Source organism: Myotis lucifugus, unplaced genomic scaffold (assembly GCF_000147115.1).
Source record: "Myotis lucifugus unplaced genomic scaffold, Myoluc2.0 scaffold_51, whole genome shotgun sequence".
NCBI lineage: Eukaryota > Metazoa > Chordata > Mammalia > Chiroptera > Vespertilionidae > Myotis > Myotis lucifugus.
The window spans coordinates 4,607,815-4,627,385 of record NW_005871099.1 but is presented as its reverse complement, the minus strand read 5'-3'; the positions used below and the strand labels follow the sequence as shown (position 1 = coordinate 4,627,385).

The 19,571-nt window shown below is 45.3% G+C and overlaps 1 protein-coding gene across 8 annotated transcripts in view; it reads right to left on the bottom strand.

The window, feature by feature from the left end:
- Window positions 1-8,337: 8,337 nt before the first annotated feature.
- Window positions 8,338-19,571, bottom strand: part of ZNF746 (zinc finger protein 746) — a 17,242-nt gene continuing 6,008 nt past the window's right edge. For 3 of the 8 annotated variants that reach the window (XM_023753790.1, XM_023753789.1, XM_023753787.1), the window contains exons 5-8: window positions 14,965-15,156; window positions 14,343-14,468; window positions 11,876-12,739; window positions 10,240-11,605 (exon numbers count right to left, since the gene is read on the bottom strand). In XM_023753790.1, the coding sequence (XP_023609558.1) occupies window positions 11,406-11,605; window positions 11,876-12,739; window positions 14,343-14,468; window positions 14,965-15,156 (1,382 nt within the window). In that variant the 3' untranslated portion in view covers window positions 10,240-11,405. Of the gene's footprint in view, window positions 9,747-10,239; window positions 12,740-14,342; window positions 14,469-14,964; window positions 15,157-19,571 lie in introns of those variants that run through there. The other 5 variants (XM_006088690.3, XM_014455821.2, XM_023753791.1 and 2 more) reach the window with 4 other exon arrangements.

The window sequence follows — 19,571 nt, the reverse complement described above, 5'->3', positions numbered from 1 at the left end:
GTGCCCCCCCTGATCAGCCCTGCTCTGTGTGTGATAGGGGAAGGCGCCCCAACCCCCCCTCCCCCACGGGCCCTGCCCTGAGTGTGACAGTGGCGGCGCTCCAACTCCCTGATCGGCCCTACTCTGTGCGTGACAGGGGGGAGCTCCTCAACCCCCTGATGGGCCCTTTTCTGTGCGTGACAGGGCGGAGCTCCTCAACCCCCTGATCGGCCCTGCTCTGTGCATGACAGTGGGGAGCTCCCCAACCCCCTGATGGGCCCTGCTCTGTGCATGACAGGGGGCAGCGCCCAACCCCCTGATTGGCCCTGCTCTGTGCGTGACAGGGTATGGAGCCCCAACCCCCCTGATGGGCCCTGCTCTGTGGGTGACAGGGGGCAGCGCCCAAACCCCCTGATTGGCCCTGCTCTGTGTGTGACAGGGGGTGGCGCTGCAACCTCCCCATCGACCCTGCCTTGAGTGTGATAGGGGGCGGTGCCCCAACCCCCCAATCGGCCCTACCCTGAGCATGACTGAGGGTGGCATCGCAACCTCCCAATCTGCCCTGCTCTGTGCATGACGGGGGCGGGGTCCCAACTCCCCCAATCGGCCCTGCTCTGAGCCCGACCAGGGGCTGCACCTAGGGATTGGGCCTGCCCTCTGCCACCCGGGAGCAGTCCTAAGCCAGCAGGTCATTATCTCCTGAGGGGTCCCAGACTTCGAGAGGGCACAGGATGGGCTGAGGGACCCCCTCTCCCCCCCGAGTGCACAAATTTTTGTGCACCGGGCCTCTAGTTTAAAATATAATATTACATGCACTAAAAATTAATATTTCAAGAAAAATTTTAAATATAATATTACCAAAATTGTACTAACATAGTATAATATCACAAAAATTGTAGAAAATATTAAAAATCTGCAAATAACAGGATTACTTCTATTATATCCTAAAATATTTTTTTTCCTTTGGCTCTATTTTGGCTCATCAGTTTATGTTGTTCATTATATTCCACAAATGAGTGAGATCATGTGATATTTATCTTTCTCTGACTGGCTTATTTCACTTAGCATAATGTTCTCCAGGCCCATCCATGATGTTGCAAATGGTAAGAGTTCCTTCTTTTTTACATCGTATAGATGTACCACAGTTTTCAAATCCTCTTATCTGTTGATGGGCACTCAGGCTGTTTCCAAATCTTAGCTATTGTAAATTGTGCTGCTATGAACATAGGGGTGCATATCTCCTTTCTGATGGGTGTTTCTGCTTTCTTGGGATATATTCCTAGGAATGGGATTACTGGGTCAAATGGAAGTTCCATTTTTAATTAATTTATTTCGTTTTTTAAAAGATTTTTAAATTGATTTTTAGAGAGGAAGGAAGGGAGAAGGAGAGAGAGAAACGTTGATGTGAGAGTGAAACATCCATCAACTGCCTCCTGCATGCCCCTGACCGGGAATTAAGGCGGCAACACAGGCATGTGTCCTGATTGAGAATACAACTAACAACCTTTCCGTGCATGGTACGACACCTAACCAAATGAGCCACACTGGCCAGGGCTTAAATTATTTTTAAAATAATTCTATTTTTTGCCATTCACTTATTGTATCTAATTTTTATTTATTTTTTAAAAATATATTTTATTGTTTTTTTACAGAGAGGAAGGGAGAGGGATAGAGAGCCAGAAACATCAATGAGAGAGAAACATTGATCAGCTGCCTCCTGCACACTCCCCACTAGGGATGTGCCTGCAACCAAGGTACATGCCCTTGACCAGAATCGAACCTGGGACCCTTGAGTCTGCAGGCTCTATCCACTGAGCCAAACTGGTCAGGGCTATATCTAATTTTTAATGATTGCCCTAAGTTTTACAGTATACATCTTTAATTTTTAACAGCCTACTTCACACACATTCTACCACCTCATCTGTTGTGCATTAACCTTACAACAACAGGTTATCCTCCACCCTTGTGCTGGTGTTAGCTTACATTTGATGTTTCTTAGTGTTACAATCTGCATAATGCGCTGTTGATTATACACATGACCAAAAATCTTCTCCCAACTATCTCAAGATTTTTCATGGTAGGTGTTGCACCGAAATTTATATTTAAATACAATCAAATCTAGTACTTTTCTTTTTAGGTTTTTATTTTTATTTTTTCTGTCTCTTTTTATTTTCTTCCCTCCTCCAGTGCCTTAAGGATAGTCCTCAACATTTTATTATACAACCTGTCCAGTTTCCCTTTTTCACAGGTCTTTAATCTAGAAATTTTTTTGGCTTTTATTAAATTACATCTTTACTGAGATATAATTCAAGTAGCATAAGCCATCCATTTAAAGTGTACAATTCAGTGGTTTTAGTGTGTTCAGAGTTGTGCAACCATCATCATAACCTAATGTTCCTCACTAAAACTTCAAAGCATAGAGCTGGATTTGTCAGTTTTATAATCTCACCATTTTTTAAAAAATATATTTTTATTGATTTCAGAGAGGAAGGGAGGATAGAGAAATAGAAACATCGATGAGAGAGAATCACTGATCAGCTGCCTCCTGCACGCCCCACACTCGGGATCAAGCCCACAACCCAAGCATGTGCCCTTGGCCGGAATCAAACCTGGGACCCTTCAGTCCGCAGGCTGATGCTCTATCCACTGCACCAAACCAGGTAGGGCTAACCATTTGTTTTTTCCTGGAGAGCTTATTTTCTTCCCATTTATGGTGAATATAGATATGTTTGGATTTTTTCTATTTTATTTTGCTTCTTTCCCTGTTTTCCTGCTTCTATTAGATTAATCAAGTTTTCTTTATTCACCTTTTCTCCCTCTGATGGGAGTTATTCTGCTTCTGTTCCTGTAGCAGCTATGATGAACATTTTATTTATTTATTTTTAATATAGTTTATTTTTATTTTTAAAATATATTTTTATTGATTTTGGAGAGGGAGAGAGAGATAGAAACATCAATGATGAGAGGAGAATCATTGATCGGCTGCCTCCTGCATGCCCCACACTGGGATTTGAGCCTGCAGCCCAGGCATGTGCCACAACCTGGAATTGAATTGTGACTTCCTGTTTCATAGGTCGATGCTCAACCACTGAGCCACACAAGCTCAGTGCTATGATGAACATTTTATTTTTTTAAAACAATTTTTTTATTATTGATTTTATTTTAAAGATAGAGAAAAGAAGAGGGAGAGGGAAAGAGAAACATCAATGTGAGAGCAAAACATCGATCAGCTGCCTCCTGCACACCCCCTACCGGGTATCAAGCCTAAAACCCTGGCATGTACCCTGACCTGGAATTGAACCTGCCACCTTTTGGTGCATGGGACGACACTCAACCAACTGAGCCACACCAGCCAAGGCAACTTGGCCAGTTTCATGTCTCTTGGTCAGCTGACCACAGTCTATGATGAACATTTTAAACGTATTTGAGTTATAAAGTTTAAATGGAATTGATATATCTGCCCATCCCTTGAAATCACAAGGTCCATAAGATGCTTTCATTGACATCATGCTCCATCCTTCTTACATGTTATTGTTGTTTAGTATTTTAGTTCCATTTTGTTGTGTCCACCCAAATTTGTTTTTATTGTCTTATAAAGTCAACACATGTTAAAGATTTACCCATGTTCACTAAATTTTTTTGCTAACGAGGCCCCTTACGTTCTTTCTTCTACTCAAAGGATAGTCCTCAGTTTTTCAGTGAATGGTACATTCTCAATTTTTCTTTTCTGAAAAATGTCTGTATTTGGTTTTGTGGGTATATGATAATTGATCAGGGTATAAAATTGAGGTTGAATTATTTTCCCTCACCACTTTGTAGGTGTTAGTCTACTGTCTTCTGACTTCTATTTTTTATCATAGAAGTCTATTGTCAATCTAATAGCTTTTACTTTTTTAAAAAGTTTTTTTTTAATCCTCATCTGAGGACACGTTTTCATTGATTATTAATTCTTTTAGAGAGAGGAAGGGAGAGAGAAAGAAACACCGATGTGAGAGAAAAACATCCACCAGCTCTCTCCTGCATGTGCCCTGATGGGGAATCAAACCTGCAATCCAGGCATGTGCCCTGACCAGAATCAAACCACAGGACAACATTCCAACCGACTGAGCCACCCGTCCAGGGTTAATATCTTTTCCTTTGATGTCAGTCTTTTTCTCTTGAATTTGAGGATTTTATTGTTATGTCTTTTATCAATTCTTGAATATTGTCAGCTATTCTTTCTTTTCTTTTTAATAAAAGTTTTATTTAGACATAATTCACACACATACAAGTCATCCATTTAAAATGTACAATTCGCCCTAACCGGTTTGGCTCAGTGGATAGAGCGTCAGCCTGCGGACTGAAGGGTCACAGGTTTGATTCTGGTCAAGGGCATGTACCTTGGTTGCGGCATCCCCAGTAGGGGGTGTGCAGGAGGCAGCTGGTCGATGTTTCTCTCTCATCAATGTTTCTAACTCTCTATCCCTCTCCTTTCCTCTCTGTGAAAAATCAATAAAATATATATATTAAAAAAAATAAAATGTACAATTCAATGGTTTTTATTCACTGATATGTGCAACCATTAGCACAGTCCATTTTAGAACACTCATCTAAAAAAAAACACCCCTATATGTTTTAGTTATCCCTACTCCTAATATTCTCCTCCACCACCAGTCCTATGCAACCACTAATATACTTTCTGTTTCTATCAATGTGTGGACATTAGTATGAATGGAGTCATATATCATGTGGTCTTTTGTGACTAGCTTCTTTCACTTAGCATAATAGTTTCTAGGTCCATCCATGTTGTAGCATGTATTAGTTGTTCAATCATTTTTTATGGTCAAATAATATTCCATCATATGGCTATACCACATTTTATTTATCCATTTGTTAGTTGATGGACATTTGGGTTGTCTCCACCTTTTGTCTATTGTGACTAATACTGCTATGAACAGTCATGTACTTATATTTATTTGCATACCTTCTTTCAAATCTTTCATAGTGAAACTAGAGGCCCAGTGCACAAAATCCATGCACTCGGGGGGTTGGTCCCTCAGCCCAGATTGCAAGAGGGCGCAGGCCAGGCCAAAGGACCCCACCAGTGCACAATCAGGCCTGGGAAGGACACGGGAGGTTGACCATCCGGGAAGGGACTGCAGGAGGGCTCCAGGACATGTCCAGCCTGTCTCTCTCAGTCCCTATTGGCCAGACCCCATCAGCAGGCTAACTTACCGGTCAGAGCGTTTGCCCCCTGGTGGTCAGTGCACATCATAGTGAGTGGTTGAGTGGCCTTAGTATATCATTAGCATATTATGCTTTGATTGGTTGAATGGCCAACTCGACAATTGGACACTTAGCATATTAGGCTCTTATTTATTTTTTCCGTGTAAATGTGATCAGTTCTTTTTTTTATTGTCTAAAGTTTTACACATATCTCCTTTTTCCCTGATTGACACCCCCCCCCCCACAGCCATTCCCGCCCCCAGGCAAGCCCCCACTGCCCCAGTGTCTGTGTTCATTGGATATGCTAATATATATGCATACAAGTCCTTTGGTTGCTCTCCAACCCTCCCTACCTCCCCTGCCATTTGTCTCTGGATCTATTTTTGTTCATCAAATTATGTTGGTCATTATATCCCACATATGAATGAGATCATGTGATATTTATCTTTCTCCAACTGGCTAATTTCGCTTAGCATAATGCTCTCAAGTTCCATCCATGCTGTTGCAAATAGTAAAAGTTCCTTCTTTTTTGTAGCAGTGTAGTATTCCATTGTGCAGATGTATAGGATTGCTGGATTGTATGACCATTCTATGTTTAATCATTAGAGGAACTGCCAGAATTCTAAAGTGGCTGCCATTTTCATTTCCACCAGCAGTATAGATGAGAAAATCTGATGAGATATATGGTAGATGTTTGTAGGCTATGCTCTTTTTTTTTTTTTTAATATATTTTATTGATTTTTTACAGAGAGGAAGGGAGAGAGATAGAGAGTTAGAAACATCGATCAGCTGCCTCCTGCACATCTCCTACTGGGGATGTGCCCGCAACCCAGGTACATGCCCTTGACCGGAATCGAACCTGGGACCTTTCAGTCCGCAGGCCGACGCTCTATCCACTGAGCCAAACCGGTTTCGTTGTAGGCTGTGCTCTTAATGTATGTTTCCATCCATCATTTTTTCTCTCTGTGTCTTTCATTCTGTGTGTACTTTCATCATCTATCTTTCATTTGACTAATTCTTTTCAGCTGTGTCTAGGTCTGCTGTTTATCCAACCTATTGAGTTTTTAAAAATTTCATTGACTATGTGTTTTATTTTTAGAAATTCTGTTTTCAAATTTTTCTTTATAATAGTAACTTGATTTTTCTTAAGGTTTGGTGATTTGTATTTACAATGCCTTTCCATGCTTCTTCCACTTTCTGCCCTGTTAGTTTTATACCTTATGAAACTAATCACGTTTATGTTCTATTTTGGATGATATTTATATAAATTCAACTTCTTCTGTTTTTTTTTTAAAACATTTTTATTGATTTTCAGAGAAGGGAGAGACAGAAACATCAATGATGAGAAAGAATCATTGATCAGCTGCCTTTTTCATGCCCCCCACTGGGGATGGAGCCAGCAACCTTGGAATTGAACTGTGACCTGATTCATAGGTTGATGCTCAACCACTGAGCCACGCAGGCCAGACTCAACTCCCTGGTTTTTTGATCCTGCTGTTTGTTGTGTTCTCACTAATGGTGGACTGTTTCCTTGTGGGTTTAACATTTTAATTGTGAGCTTATATTGAGCCAGTTTTGTGGTCTGGATTGTGGGGTAGTTCCTCCTGTTCCTGAGTTCTCTTCAGCCAGAAACCTCAAGTGCTAGCATTGGCCCAATTCCAGTTCTTATGTCAATTTATCAGCCCTGTGGGATGTAAATTTGAATCCCAAACTCCATGAGGCAATAGCTGTGGTTTTAGATTTTCAAGAAAGATACTGCCCCATCTACTACCATCACCCAGAGCCCAGCTATGGAGTTATGCCACTCAGATCTCTATTCAAGAACCCATCATTCAGCTGCAAGGAGTGATTCAGCTGACTGTTCCAGTTATTATTTCCTTCAGGAAATGCTTTGGCTTTTTAAAAAAATATTTTCATTGATTATTTATTTATTTATTTTAAAAATATATTTTATTGATTTTTTACAGAGAGGAAGGGAGAGGGATAGAGGGTTAGAAACATTGATGAGAAAGAAACATCGATCAGCTGCCTCCTTCACACTCCCTACTGGGGATGTGCTCGCAACCAAGGTACATGCCCTTGACCAGTATCGAACCTGGGACCCTTGAGTCTGCAGGCCGATGCTCTATCCACTGAGCCAAACCGGTTAGGGATTTCATTGATTTTTTAGAGAGAAGGTGAGAGAGAGAAACATCATCGATGTGAGAAACATTGATTGGCTGCTGAGCCATCCCAACCAGAGAAATGCCTTGGCTTTTAAGGTAAGGCCACAGTTTTCTTGGGCAGCCCCAGCCCTCAGTGGGTATGTTCATAGGGCCTGGTCATTTCTGTCCAGCACAAGACTCCTCTACCAGGCAATATTTGCTCTAGAACCCTGTGTTCGGTTGGTTAAAACTTTGTCAGAGCTGCTCATGTTCTGTTCCTGCTGCCTGAACCTGCTTCCTCTCCTTTCCTTTCACAGATGTTGGATCTATATCCTGTTCTGAGACTTTTCATGCAAAACCCCGCTTCTCCCTTTTACCTTTCATAGTCATTTTCCTAAATAATAAAACCCTAATATGCAAATCAACCGAATGGTGGAATGACCGATCACTATGATGCACACTGACCACCAGGGGGCAGATGCTCAATGCAGGAGCTGCCCTCCTGTCAGGTCCAATAAGTGGGCGGTGCCAGGCCACCACCAAGGTGGGTGTCAGCGGGGGCCCCCTGATTGCCCCACCCGCCGGTCAACCCACATATCGGCCCTGATCACCGGCCTGACCTAGGGACCCTACCTGTACACCAATTTTGTGCACTGGGTTTCTAGCTCCCCAATAAACCTCTTGTACTTTTGTCTCAACATCTACTTCCTAAGGATACATCTTTTGGTATTGGGATGCATTTTTACTAAACTATGTATTTTCTGAAGACAAAGCCTTCAAGGGACTTTATTTGTAGGTGTCAGTTCCAACTCCTTACCCCACAGCAGGTAGGTACAGCATCTCCTCGAATGCTTACAGTGGGTGTTTAGTTTTGTCATTTCTGGCACACTTGGATTTTCATGTATTACTTTCTATTTTATATTTATATTTAATATTATGTTATATCCCATTTGGAATTTCTAGATGTTTATATCAGGAGTGTGTTCAGGATATACAATCCATGATATGCACTTTTTTTGTAGAAAAGCAAGAATTTATTGACCACAGCAAAAACATACTAGGGCAGTGAAACATGGAAGGGCATAGAAGAAGTAACAGGAGAGCCTACGCTGGGCTGCCTTAGCTCACTGGGAAGTCAGAGAAAAGGGGGAAAAGGGGGACTTGGAGACAGGTTCAGAGGATTAGCCTGGGATGAGCTGCTGCTGCCCATTGCTCCCCTGGTTGCAAGTCTCATAAGGTCCCTTAGAGCAGCGGTCGCCAACCAGTGGTCTGTGAGGTCTGAAAGGTTGGTGACTGCTGCCTTAGAGGTTAGGGGACACGTGCCAAGGGGAGGGAGGATAGGGGGAAGGGAATGGCATGGGTGTGCTCCCTGGTGGGAGAACACCCATTTTTTACTTTTGACCAATTTTTTTTAAAGACAGAAATTGCATATATTTATTGTCTAAATTATGCTTTTAATATTTTTAAGGAATCATGTATACATTGTACAATACTCAGGGTTTAAAGGAGTTTGACAATTATACCAAATCAGGAACTTCTTTTTATAGCTGCCAGGGAATAAAGCCTTCCTGTGTCTGTGAGTCTGTTGTCTCATTTTATACATACACCTTTATACACATTTCCAGGAAGATGTTATATACAAAGTCAGGGAAAGTCTAACAAGCTAACAGGAGTCTGAGCAAGGGTCCATAGAGAAACGTGGGAGGCATCAGTTCTACCTGCAGAGAATGGGCACAGCTGGGGGACACTAAGCCAAGACCTGAGGGTAAGAAAGATACCAGATGGCTGGGGGTGAGGGGAAGGGCGACACTGTATGCAGCAGGAACAACACTAAACAGTGTAGACACATGGAACAACATGGCGCTCAGAGAAGGGCAGGCAATTCAGTTCACCTAGAGGGTGAGATGAAAGAGTTGTCCTGCCTATGCTAAAATGCAAGCGCCTTTGCAAATTGAAAGGGGTAAGGAGACAGATTCTCCTCAGGACTCTCAGAGGGAGCAGCCCAGCTGACATCTTGGTTTTAACTCCATGAGATTCATTTTGGCCTCTGACCTCCAGAACTGTCGGGTAGATCTGTGTTGGCTTTAGCCACAAAGTCTGTTAATTTGTCACAGCAGCAACATAAGATTAACATAGGAAGGAATCACTGTGCTATGGCCTAAACAGAATGCTTCAGAGCAATGGGTTCAGAGCGAGAGTTCCAGGAGTGTGGAAACAGTGTTGGGTCCCTGCCACTGGTGGTCTCCCTAACTACTGATTGGGAACCCCCTTTTGGATGTCTGAAACTCAACTCAGCACCCTCCCTCATCTAAACCCTCTCCTCCCGTATTGTCTTGAAGAGTGCAGCCGAGCCAGATGCTTCCAAGTCATCCATCCAGTGAACCACTAAATGGTTGGGGGTTCTGCATGAAAAGTTTCCTGCATGCAGAGAACATGGGCAAGAGGGAGAGAAGGCATGAGAACTTGGAAGGGGGCTGGTGGTAGAGATGAAACATGAGATAACAACTGTTACCTCTGGTTGGTGGGAATATGGATGTCAGCCTGGGTCTAATGCCACGGGGCAGACTTGACTCCAAGACACAACTACAGGCATTGCCCATCCTTTCCTCGCCTTGGCTGAGCCAGAAGATGCAAAGAGAAAACATCCGGCATCAGCTTTGCTTTGATGTTCTGCAGTTTTTCTCCTGACCTTCCTGTCCTCATACGCGTCATATCAAATTACCTAGGACTAAATTACATAAACCCCTCCAAACGTCTCCAGAATCTTCCATTCATAGCTCTTAGGCACTGTCACTTCCCTGGGTCCAAGGTGACCAAGTGCCTGGGGAGCTGACCACACAGCCTTGGGGGGCCATGTTTAGAGGCATCAGCACCAGAGACGCAGGTCTAAGAATGAAACCCACCAAACCACCTCAGTGCTGGTTAGGTTTTATTTTAACAGGGCATTTCCTCTTCATGTGTTTTTCAAAATATCAGTTATATCAATTAGAGGTGTAAACAGGTACAAAATATACAGTACAGAGAAACAATTTTCTTAACTAGTCTATTGCCTAACAAAAGTACACATGGGGGAGCCGAGTGAATAGCAGCCCTGGTCTCTCCTCTGTGGGGGGATAAGGGATCCAGAGGCGGCTTCAAAAAAACAGGAATGATTACTTGGGGACAGCACTGTGGTAGAATTAAGAAACCTGGGCCGATGTCCAATTCCACCGTTAGGGTGTCAGCAGAGGAGCATCATCCATACCCAGCCTCTCAGACCTTGCTGGGTGTGCACACACCGTGGGGGCCCGAGGCTCAGCTAAAGCCTGAGGCTTGATGATTTTGCTCATGCACATGTGGGACAAATCTTCTGAGAGGGCAAAAACAGTTTTCCTTCCCCAATTGAACTTCTGGAAGATAAGCCATGTCTAACATGAGGCTTTTCCCAACTGCTGCCCCCCACTGGCCCCCATGGTGCAAGCCTTAGTGGGATATATCCCCTTTGAGTTAATTTATTTCTCATCTCTAAAAAGACTTGCCTTGCGTGTTTCACAAAGTCACAGTAACAAATGAGATATGATGTGAAAGAATTTTGACAATGAAAAAACACTACACAAAGGACACAGAAGCATTTTGCTAGAGTGGAAAAGCAGCTCCAGGTGGGTTGTCAGCCCAGGAGTCTGATAGGGATGGCCAGTGGCCTCTAACAGGGAAACACACAGTAGGGCCAGTACTGTTGGGGGGCCTTAACAGGTGGAGAGGCAAGCTGGCTGCTCTGGGGATGAGTCCTTCTCCCTGCTGAGATGAGGCTGCAGTTCCACAGCACCCAGCTGGTCTCAGGTCCCAGGAGGCTTGGAGCCCAGCCCAGGCCTGGGCAGAGCAGGGTCTCAATTCCCCAGGACCTTTTGCTAAGACCATCTCTTCCCTAGGAGTCACTGGGGCCAGGGGAGGTCTGGTCCGTGTCCCTCCTCACTGTGTCCCCAGCCCCGCTGACCTTCACGTCAGACTTGGTAAGGACATAGCCCACATAAACACGCTCCGGAAACCAAAAATATGCTAGAAAGTTTAAACTGGTACTACGACTATTTTTCAGCTTCTTCAAGAATTACAAAAGAGTTTTGTAATTAAGTTACTTAAAATTCTATGGTGCTGTTTCACAGAGAGTTCTACTTTGTTCAGAGGTGGAAGCTGTATTTGTTTGACAGTTTCTCTTCTTCCAGTGATCAGTTCAGCAACTTGGGGGTTTGGTCTCCCAGTCTCCACTCCTGCCTCTGCGCTGGCCGCCACCCCGAGGACATCTGGAAACGGGACTTTTTACACTCATGGCCCTCAAGGGTCAGAAGGCTGAGACAACTCTGGCCATCCTGGGGTGCCTCACAGGTCCCCGCCCTCGGTGGGTCCCAGGACACTCAGGCCACAAGTCCAGTCAGTCACAAGGTCTGTGGAGGCTAAGGGTCCTTTGGAGGCAGGGCTCTTGAAGGGGTCCGGGGGAGCGGCTGGGAGGGGAGGCAGCGGCTGGCCCCGGGCCGGGCCCTTGGCCCCCGTCGTGTGGTTGCGCTGGTGCTTACGGAGGTGGTCCTTGCGGATGAAGCTCTTGCCGCAGACGGTGCAGGTGAAGGGCCGCACACCCGTGTGGGTTCGGTAGTGGTCGATGAGCTTGGAGCGCTCAGTGAAGCGCTTCTCGCACTCCGTGCAGGGGAAGGGCCGCTCACCCGTGTGCAGCATGCGGTGCCGGATCAGGTGGGCTGGCCGCGTGAAGCAGCGCCCGCACTCCCCGCACCGCAGGGCGCTTCCATCGCGTGCAGCCCCTGCCGCCCCGGCCGCCCCATCGGGCAGCTGCCCGCAGCTGCGCTGGTGGGCGCTCAGGCTCACCTGCAGCTGGAAGCTCTTCCCACACGTGGCGCAGGTGAAGGGCCGTCCCCCGGGAGACGCGGCAGGGTGCTTCTTCAGGCCAGGCTTGTGGCCAAAGCCTTTGGTCCGGCCAGGGTATTTACAGGGGTCACTGAAGGATCTCGGGGCCTGGCCTGGGTCCAGCACAGCCTCCCCGTTGTCAGGGGAGGAGTAGGGCAGCCCCTCAGGCCCAGTCCTCGGGTTCAGACCCACAGGAGGTTTACACCTGAAATTCCAGCCCCACCGGACTCCCCCAAGGAGCCAGTCCCCTGGTGGGGTCTCGTCCTGGGCCACCGCGGGGCTGGGGTCTCCCAGGTCCCGTTCAGGCCGGGCGGGCTCTCTGAGCCCGAGCACAGGGTCCTGGCTGGGGAAGGAGCTGCCCTGGCTCTCCCAGGCGCCTTCCTGGACAGGACTAGGGAAAAACCTTGTGGCTTGGCCTGGTCCAAATAGGGTCCCGTGGGCCTCTAGGTCAGTAGGGTGCACTGGTGTGGCCACCACCTCCTCTTCCTGGACTTCAGTTTTTATCACAATTTTTACATCTGCTGAGAAAGACAGAAAGACCAGATATCATTCTGTCCCCTCCTGGGCTTAGAGCAATCATCTGATACTTTCATCTGGAGATTCAGTAGCTCCTCCGCTCCTACCAGCACACGGAGCCCTGGTTTCCAAGCCACAGGATCCAGCTCAGCAGAGCGCCCCCAGATGGTCATGAGGCTGCTTCACACCCCAGGTGAGGACATCCCTGTACTAGTACCTTCACTGCAAGTAAAACCACCATCGCACCTGCTTACGGGTTTCCATTTCTACTTTGGCTGTTAAGGCAAATCAAGAATTTATCTTGCCCTAACCGGTTTGGCTCAGTGGATAGAGCATCGGCCTGTGGACTCAAGGGTCCCAGGTTCGATTCCGGTCAAGGGCATGTACCTGGGTTGCGGGCACATCCCCAGTGGGGAGTGTGCAGGAGGCAGCTGATCGATGTTTCTCTCTCATCGATGTTTCTAACTCTCTATCCCTCTCCCTTCCTCTCTGTAAAAAATCAATAAAATATATTTAAAAAAAAAAAAAAAGAATTTATCTTGAGGAAGGAACTCTGACCGCCGGTGGCAATGTACTGGAGGGGAAAAGGCACTGGGTTGGGGATCATGTGAGGTGGCTCTGCGGCTTCCCACAGACCAGCTGTGGGCTGCAGGATGATTTTTAAAAATCTTCACCTAAGGATATGTTTGTATTGATTTACAGAGAGAGAGAAACATCAAGGTGAGAAAGAAACATTGACCCGTTGCCCTCCGTACCTGCCCCGACTAAGGATCGAACCCACAACCTAGGTATGTACCCTTATTGGAAATTGAACCCACAACCTTTTTTAAAAATATTGGTGGTGTATCAGATGATGCTCCAACCAACTGCGCCACCTGGCCAGGGCTGCAGGGTAATTTCTTAACCAACAGCACATCTGTGAACCCTGGTCATAGGGCTGTATGAGGGTTACCAGATAACATGTCTGAAGACACCTTGCATACGATTTGGCATGCAGCAAGCATCCAATAAATGTGGCCAGCTAGCTAATAATAAAAATATTAGTAAAGAGTAAAAATGTGATTATGTAAATGTATTTGAATTTCATTTCCTGAAATTTTGTATCAGGGATCTAGGCTTTTAGCACATTTTTGGAGTGCTAAAATATAAAGTAACAGATAACAGGCCTACAAAATAGAAATAAATACAAAAATAATACATAAATTTGGAAGTTTTTTCCCCAATTCTGGCCTTTGGACACTTGTCTTTGGTAGTGCTGATATCTAAGAAGTGCTTCTGGCTTGGTTTGTTTTTTCTTTGCCAGAGAGGAAGAGGAGGCAGGTTCTGAGCCTGGGCAAGAGGTGCATTCTCTCAAGGGACTAGCTTATGAGCACTGACTGGTTAACATGAGAAAAGAACGGCTGGAAATATGGACATGCTCAAGGAAGGCTGTCCAAGCCTAAGAATCTGGACAGAGATGAAAGACAGACCACTGAGTCCTAACATCCCAGATACCTAATACCTGCTGGCTGACAGGGCAGGGCAGCTCATCAATGAGGAGGCAGCCGGGGCCTAGGCAGCCTGCAGGGCAGCTGTGAGTCTTTCCCACCCTCTCTCTGCCACCTGTACCTTCTGTGGAGGCCGCCGTGTTGAGCTTCAGGGTCCCGTCTGAACATGCGGAGGAGGGGTGGTGGGGAGGGAGATCTGCCTGCCAGGAAGTAGGTGGGATAGTGGTTGAGAAGTTGGAGTGGACGCCTGCAATGAAGAGATCAGAGCCTGTGGGTTAGAGAACAGAAGCAGCAGGGAAAAACCCCACAGGATAGAAAGAAGAGACGCTGAGACCCACCCCGGGCATGCTGCATGAGCAGAACCCCCCACTGCTCCTGAACCAGGTTTCCTTTGCTCCCCTCTTGCTCCCAGGAGGCTCAGGGGTCACTGACTTATTTCATATCGCCCCTCCTTAATATCAGGCAACGGTGCCTTAAATGCCCAATGCTGGGGGCAAGAAAAGTGCAGCTGATGGAATGAGGCAGAGAAATACCAGGGCAAGAGCTTCACCAAACCCAGAGGTGCCCAAGGTGTCCTTTAGTGCAGGTCCTGTCTTAAAGTGAAGAAACTTCTAAGCTAGTCAGGCCAGATGTTTGAAAGCCCATAGTTCCCATAATGTGGCTCCCAGGAACTCCTTACCCCAAGGCCTACCCTGGGCTCTGCCTCTCGTTCCTGGTATCTGCTCCCAGTTTGAGCCACTCACCAGAAGCAGCATCTGTAGAGACATCTCCTGCTCCGGAATCCAGCTGGCTGAGGCCCCATGGCTCCTCCCCGATATCTGGCTGTCCAGCTGCCCACGCTTCTACCCCCAGAGCCTGCTGCTCCTGGAGCTGGAGCTCGCCCTCCTGCTTGATCTGCATTAAGAGGTCAGGGGCAGGAACTGGGGCTCCCGAGCCTAAGAAAGGGAGAGCGTGTAAGCACAGCCTCAGGGCTCCCTGGCCCTGAGGTGGACACACAGCCAGGCAAGGAAATGGACCTCTCAAGGGTCACTTCCACTCCTAGGTCTATACCTAGAGAAACTTTTACACATCCATAAGAATTTTCACAACAGCATTTTTCTTAAAAGCAAAAGAGTTAGAAACAATACAAACACCCATCAACAGCAGAAGGAATAAATGCACTGAGTTACATCCACAAAATAGAAAGGGATAATGTGGTAAAAGTTGTGACAGTGAATGAACTACAGCTGTACCACATAAACACGGATGACTCTCAAAAACATGTCAAAGGAGAAAAGCAAGTTAAAGAAGAATATATATGACCATATTCCTATATAGTTCAAAATCAGGCAAAATTAAATGTTATTCAGAAATATATATATAAGAAATAAAAATGTAAAGAAAAGCAAGAGACCTATCATGTTTGTTCTGAATTGTGTGTGTGTGTGTGTGTGTGTGTGTGTGTGTGTCTGTAAGAGGAAGGGAGGGGCCTGGAACCAGAGAGGGACAATGGGTTCTTGGAAGGGTTTGGTGGTGATCTATTTCTTATGCAGGGTATTATGGGGTTTTACTGTCTTGCTCTAATCTTTATCTGAATTTGTTCAGTATGTGATTTTGTTTGTTATATAAAATACACAGTGAATATATTTTAAAAAAAACAGCTGATCCAATATAACCTAAGAGATTCTAAATAGACAGGTCATTATATCTAAAAAGAGAGTTGAGCAAAATCTCTCCTTTATTAAACACAGAGCATGGCTGTTCACCTGTAATAACTACTTAAAACATATTATTGACTTAAAAATCCCATTCAGAACATAGCTTGATCAGTGTGACTCAGCTGTTTGGAGCATTGTCCTGTGCACTGACAGGTTGTGAATTCAATTCCCAATCAGGGCACATTCCTGGGTTGCAGGTTCAGTCCCTGGTTGGGGCACGTACAAGAGGCAACTGATCCATGTTTCTCTCTCTCCCTTCCTTCCTCCCTCTCTAAAATCAATAGAACATATCCTTGGGTGAGGATTAAAAAATAAAAATCCCCTGCCCTGACCGGTTTGGCTCAGTGGATAGACTAGAGCATCGGCCTGCGGACGCAAGGGCCCCAGGTTCGATTCCGGTCAAGGGCATGTACCTTGGTTGTGGGCACATCCCCAGTAGGGGGTGTGCAGGAGGCAGCTGATCAATGTTTCTAACTCTCTATCCCTCTCCCTTCCTCTCTGCAAAAAATCAATAAAATAAATTAAAAAAAATAAAAATCCCATTCAGAATACAAATAATAACTCTCAGAAGAAAACTGTAAAAACTTGTTCAAGCACATAGAAGCCTTCAGGAGATAAGTCTTTCTATGGATAGAGAGACTCAGCATTGGAATGAGGGTAATTCTCCAGAAACAAAATTATAAAGTGCAATTCCTATTCAAATTTCAATAGGATTTTCTGAGAACTTGCCATAAAGCTTCTGAAACTCATATAGAACAAAGGTCCAAGAATAGCCATGAAAAGGAGTAGGAAAGGCTTGGTCTCCTAGAATCTGGCTTCCTAGGAAGCTCCAACAGTCCGTGTGGGTGCAGAGATGGCAGAGACCAAGAAACATCAGACAGAGCCCAGAAACTGCATCTGCCCACATGGAAACCTGGCTCCCCATGGAACTGGTATCACAAATCATCACAGAAAAGACAATGTTCAGCAAACTTTGTGGGAAAATCAGACGTCCTTGTGGGGGAAATTTTTAAAATGTTCCCTTGCAATCTACACAAATATTAATTCTAGATGGATTAAAGACTTAAATGTGAAAAAACAAAACTTTAAAAGTTTAATAAGAAATAATGAAGGCTTTCTGAGTTGGGGAGAGGCAGGGAAGGGTATCTTTTAAAAAATATATCTTTTTACTGATTTCAGAGAGGAAGGGAGAGGGGGAGAGTGATAGAAACATCAATGATGAGAGAATCATTGATAGGCTACCTCCGGCACACCCCACACTGGGGATCGAGCCCACAACCTGGGCGTGTGCCTTTGACTGAAATTAAACCCAGAACGCTCTATCCACTGAGCCAAACTGGCTAGGGCAGGGAAGGGTCTCTTAAAACAGAAAAGCAGGGATCATAAAGGAAAAGACTGATAGGCTGACTCTACCCCAAATGAAAACTTCTACGTGCGAACTATACAGTGAAAAGACCTGCCACAGACTGGGAGAAGGTATCTGCAAGGCAAAGAAAGGGTTCATGTGGAGAACCTACAGAAAGAAGTTCTGCCGAAACCGGTTTGGCTCAGTGGATAGAGCGTCGGCCTGCGGACTGAAGGGTCCCAGGTTCGATTCCGGTCAAGGGCATGTACCTGGGTTGCGGGCACGTCCCCAGTGGGAGATGTGCAGGAGGCGGCTGATCGATGTTTCTCTCTCATCGATGTTTCTAACTATCTCTCTCCCTTCCTCTCTGTAAAAAATCAATAAAATATAAATATATATATATATATATATATATATATATATATATATATATATATAAAGAAGTTCTGAATCAGTAAGAAAAAGAAAACAACAGTAGAAAAACAGAAAGAGACATTTCCCTGGAGAAGAAACCAAATAAACCTATGAAAAGGATGCTCAACTTCAAATGCAAATTAAAACAAGGTATGATTTCAACCGCATCCAATTGACAAAAATCTAACTCTGAAAAGTGGGCACAGATTTAAGAAAACAGGTCCTTCCTAAGTGCTGGGCAGTAGTGCAAGCTCGTGTGCCCGCGGGAGACCAGGAGCCCAGCAGAGGTGCAGACCAGCACGCCCTGTGATGCAGGGTTCCACCCCTCGGTCTATTCCCTATGGAGACATCAGCTTGTGGACATAAAGAGGCATGTTCTAGATCTAGAATGTTCACTGCAACACCGCATATAAGAGAGAAATCAGAGAGAGCTCAATGGAGGGACAGAGGATAAACTGTAATACAGTTGCTTTTGGAATATGAAGGTTCTGTGAAAATGCTGAACATCTATATGCATCAAGAGGGATAAATCTGAAATACAGAATATTGAGTGATAAATATATGATATTTACGTAATTTTTCAAAACACAGAAAAACATATATTATAGATTATTTATGCCTACATATGTACATAATAGACGTTTTAAAATGTGGGTGGAAAAGATATGATATTTACCCGGGGACAAATAAGACTGAGATCTAAAAAGGAATTTAAATTGTATCAGAAATGTTTTTTTACACACACACTTTAAATTATGAAACATAGCATACAGTCAACATGTATTTACTGAATTCCTACTCTGTGCCAGGCAGTATTCTAGATGCCCAGATGATTATATGAGCAAAACAGATCAAAGTTCTTATCTTCTTGAAGTTTATATTCTAATGGGGGGGGGGGGGGAGAGACACTACATAAATCCATAAATAAATATGAAATACACTTAATAATCTATAGATATAAAATGTAACAATAGATGATGGTATCTGTCATGAAACAAAGCAGGAGGGAGGCTGGAACTCCCAGGTGGGGAGTGGGCTGCACCTTTAAGTAGGGTGATTAGGGAAAGTCACATTTAAGCAGAGACCAGGAGGAGGGAATGAATTGAGCAGGAAAACATATGAAGAGCCGTCCCGGCAGAGGACACAGCAGGTGCAAAGTCTCGGAGATCGGTACCTAGAGCGCTGGGGGAACAGCAAGAAAGACGGTTAGGTCAGAAAGAGCAACAGGACGCAGCAAAGGAAAAGTGGTGAGTGAGTTGGGGGGAATCACCAGGGGGGGCAGGATGTCCTGTCAGGCAAAGTGCATCTAGGAAGTGAGGGATCAATAATGGCAAATGTCACCAACAGGGCAGGTAGGGTGATGGACTGTTAGCACCATGGAGGTCCCAGTGGCCTTGACAGGAGTAGGCGAAGGGGCTGGATAGTGGGAAGACAGGGTGGAGGCAGCAGGGAGTGTGGGGCAGAGGCTTCAGGGAATGAGCAGGGGTACATGCTGGCGGGGATGAGGGACACAGGTAAGAAGTGCTGAGCCACAGTCCTTGAGAAGGTGGCCTGGATGGGAATGAGTGCCCAGTGGAGGAGGGTCTCTGACCACAGGGTTATCGGTCTGTCATAAGTCACAGGAGCCAAGAGAGAACTGGGCACAGATGCTGGCAGATGGGATAGTGAGGACTGTAAGTGTGTTTTGCTTTGTTTTTCAATTAAATAATGTATTTTCATATAAAAACTATTCTAAACAGAAGGTGGCGATTTGGCTTGTGGGTCACAGCTGGTCAACCTCTGGACTACTGAATGAATGGACTGAGGAGACACACCGACTGCGCTCTGAATCCCAGGTGAGAAATGGCGAGCAAAATGGGGCTTTCTCCAGCCACATGCAGCTGCTGGAGAGCTG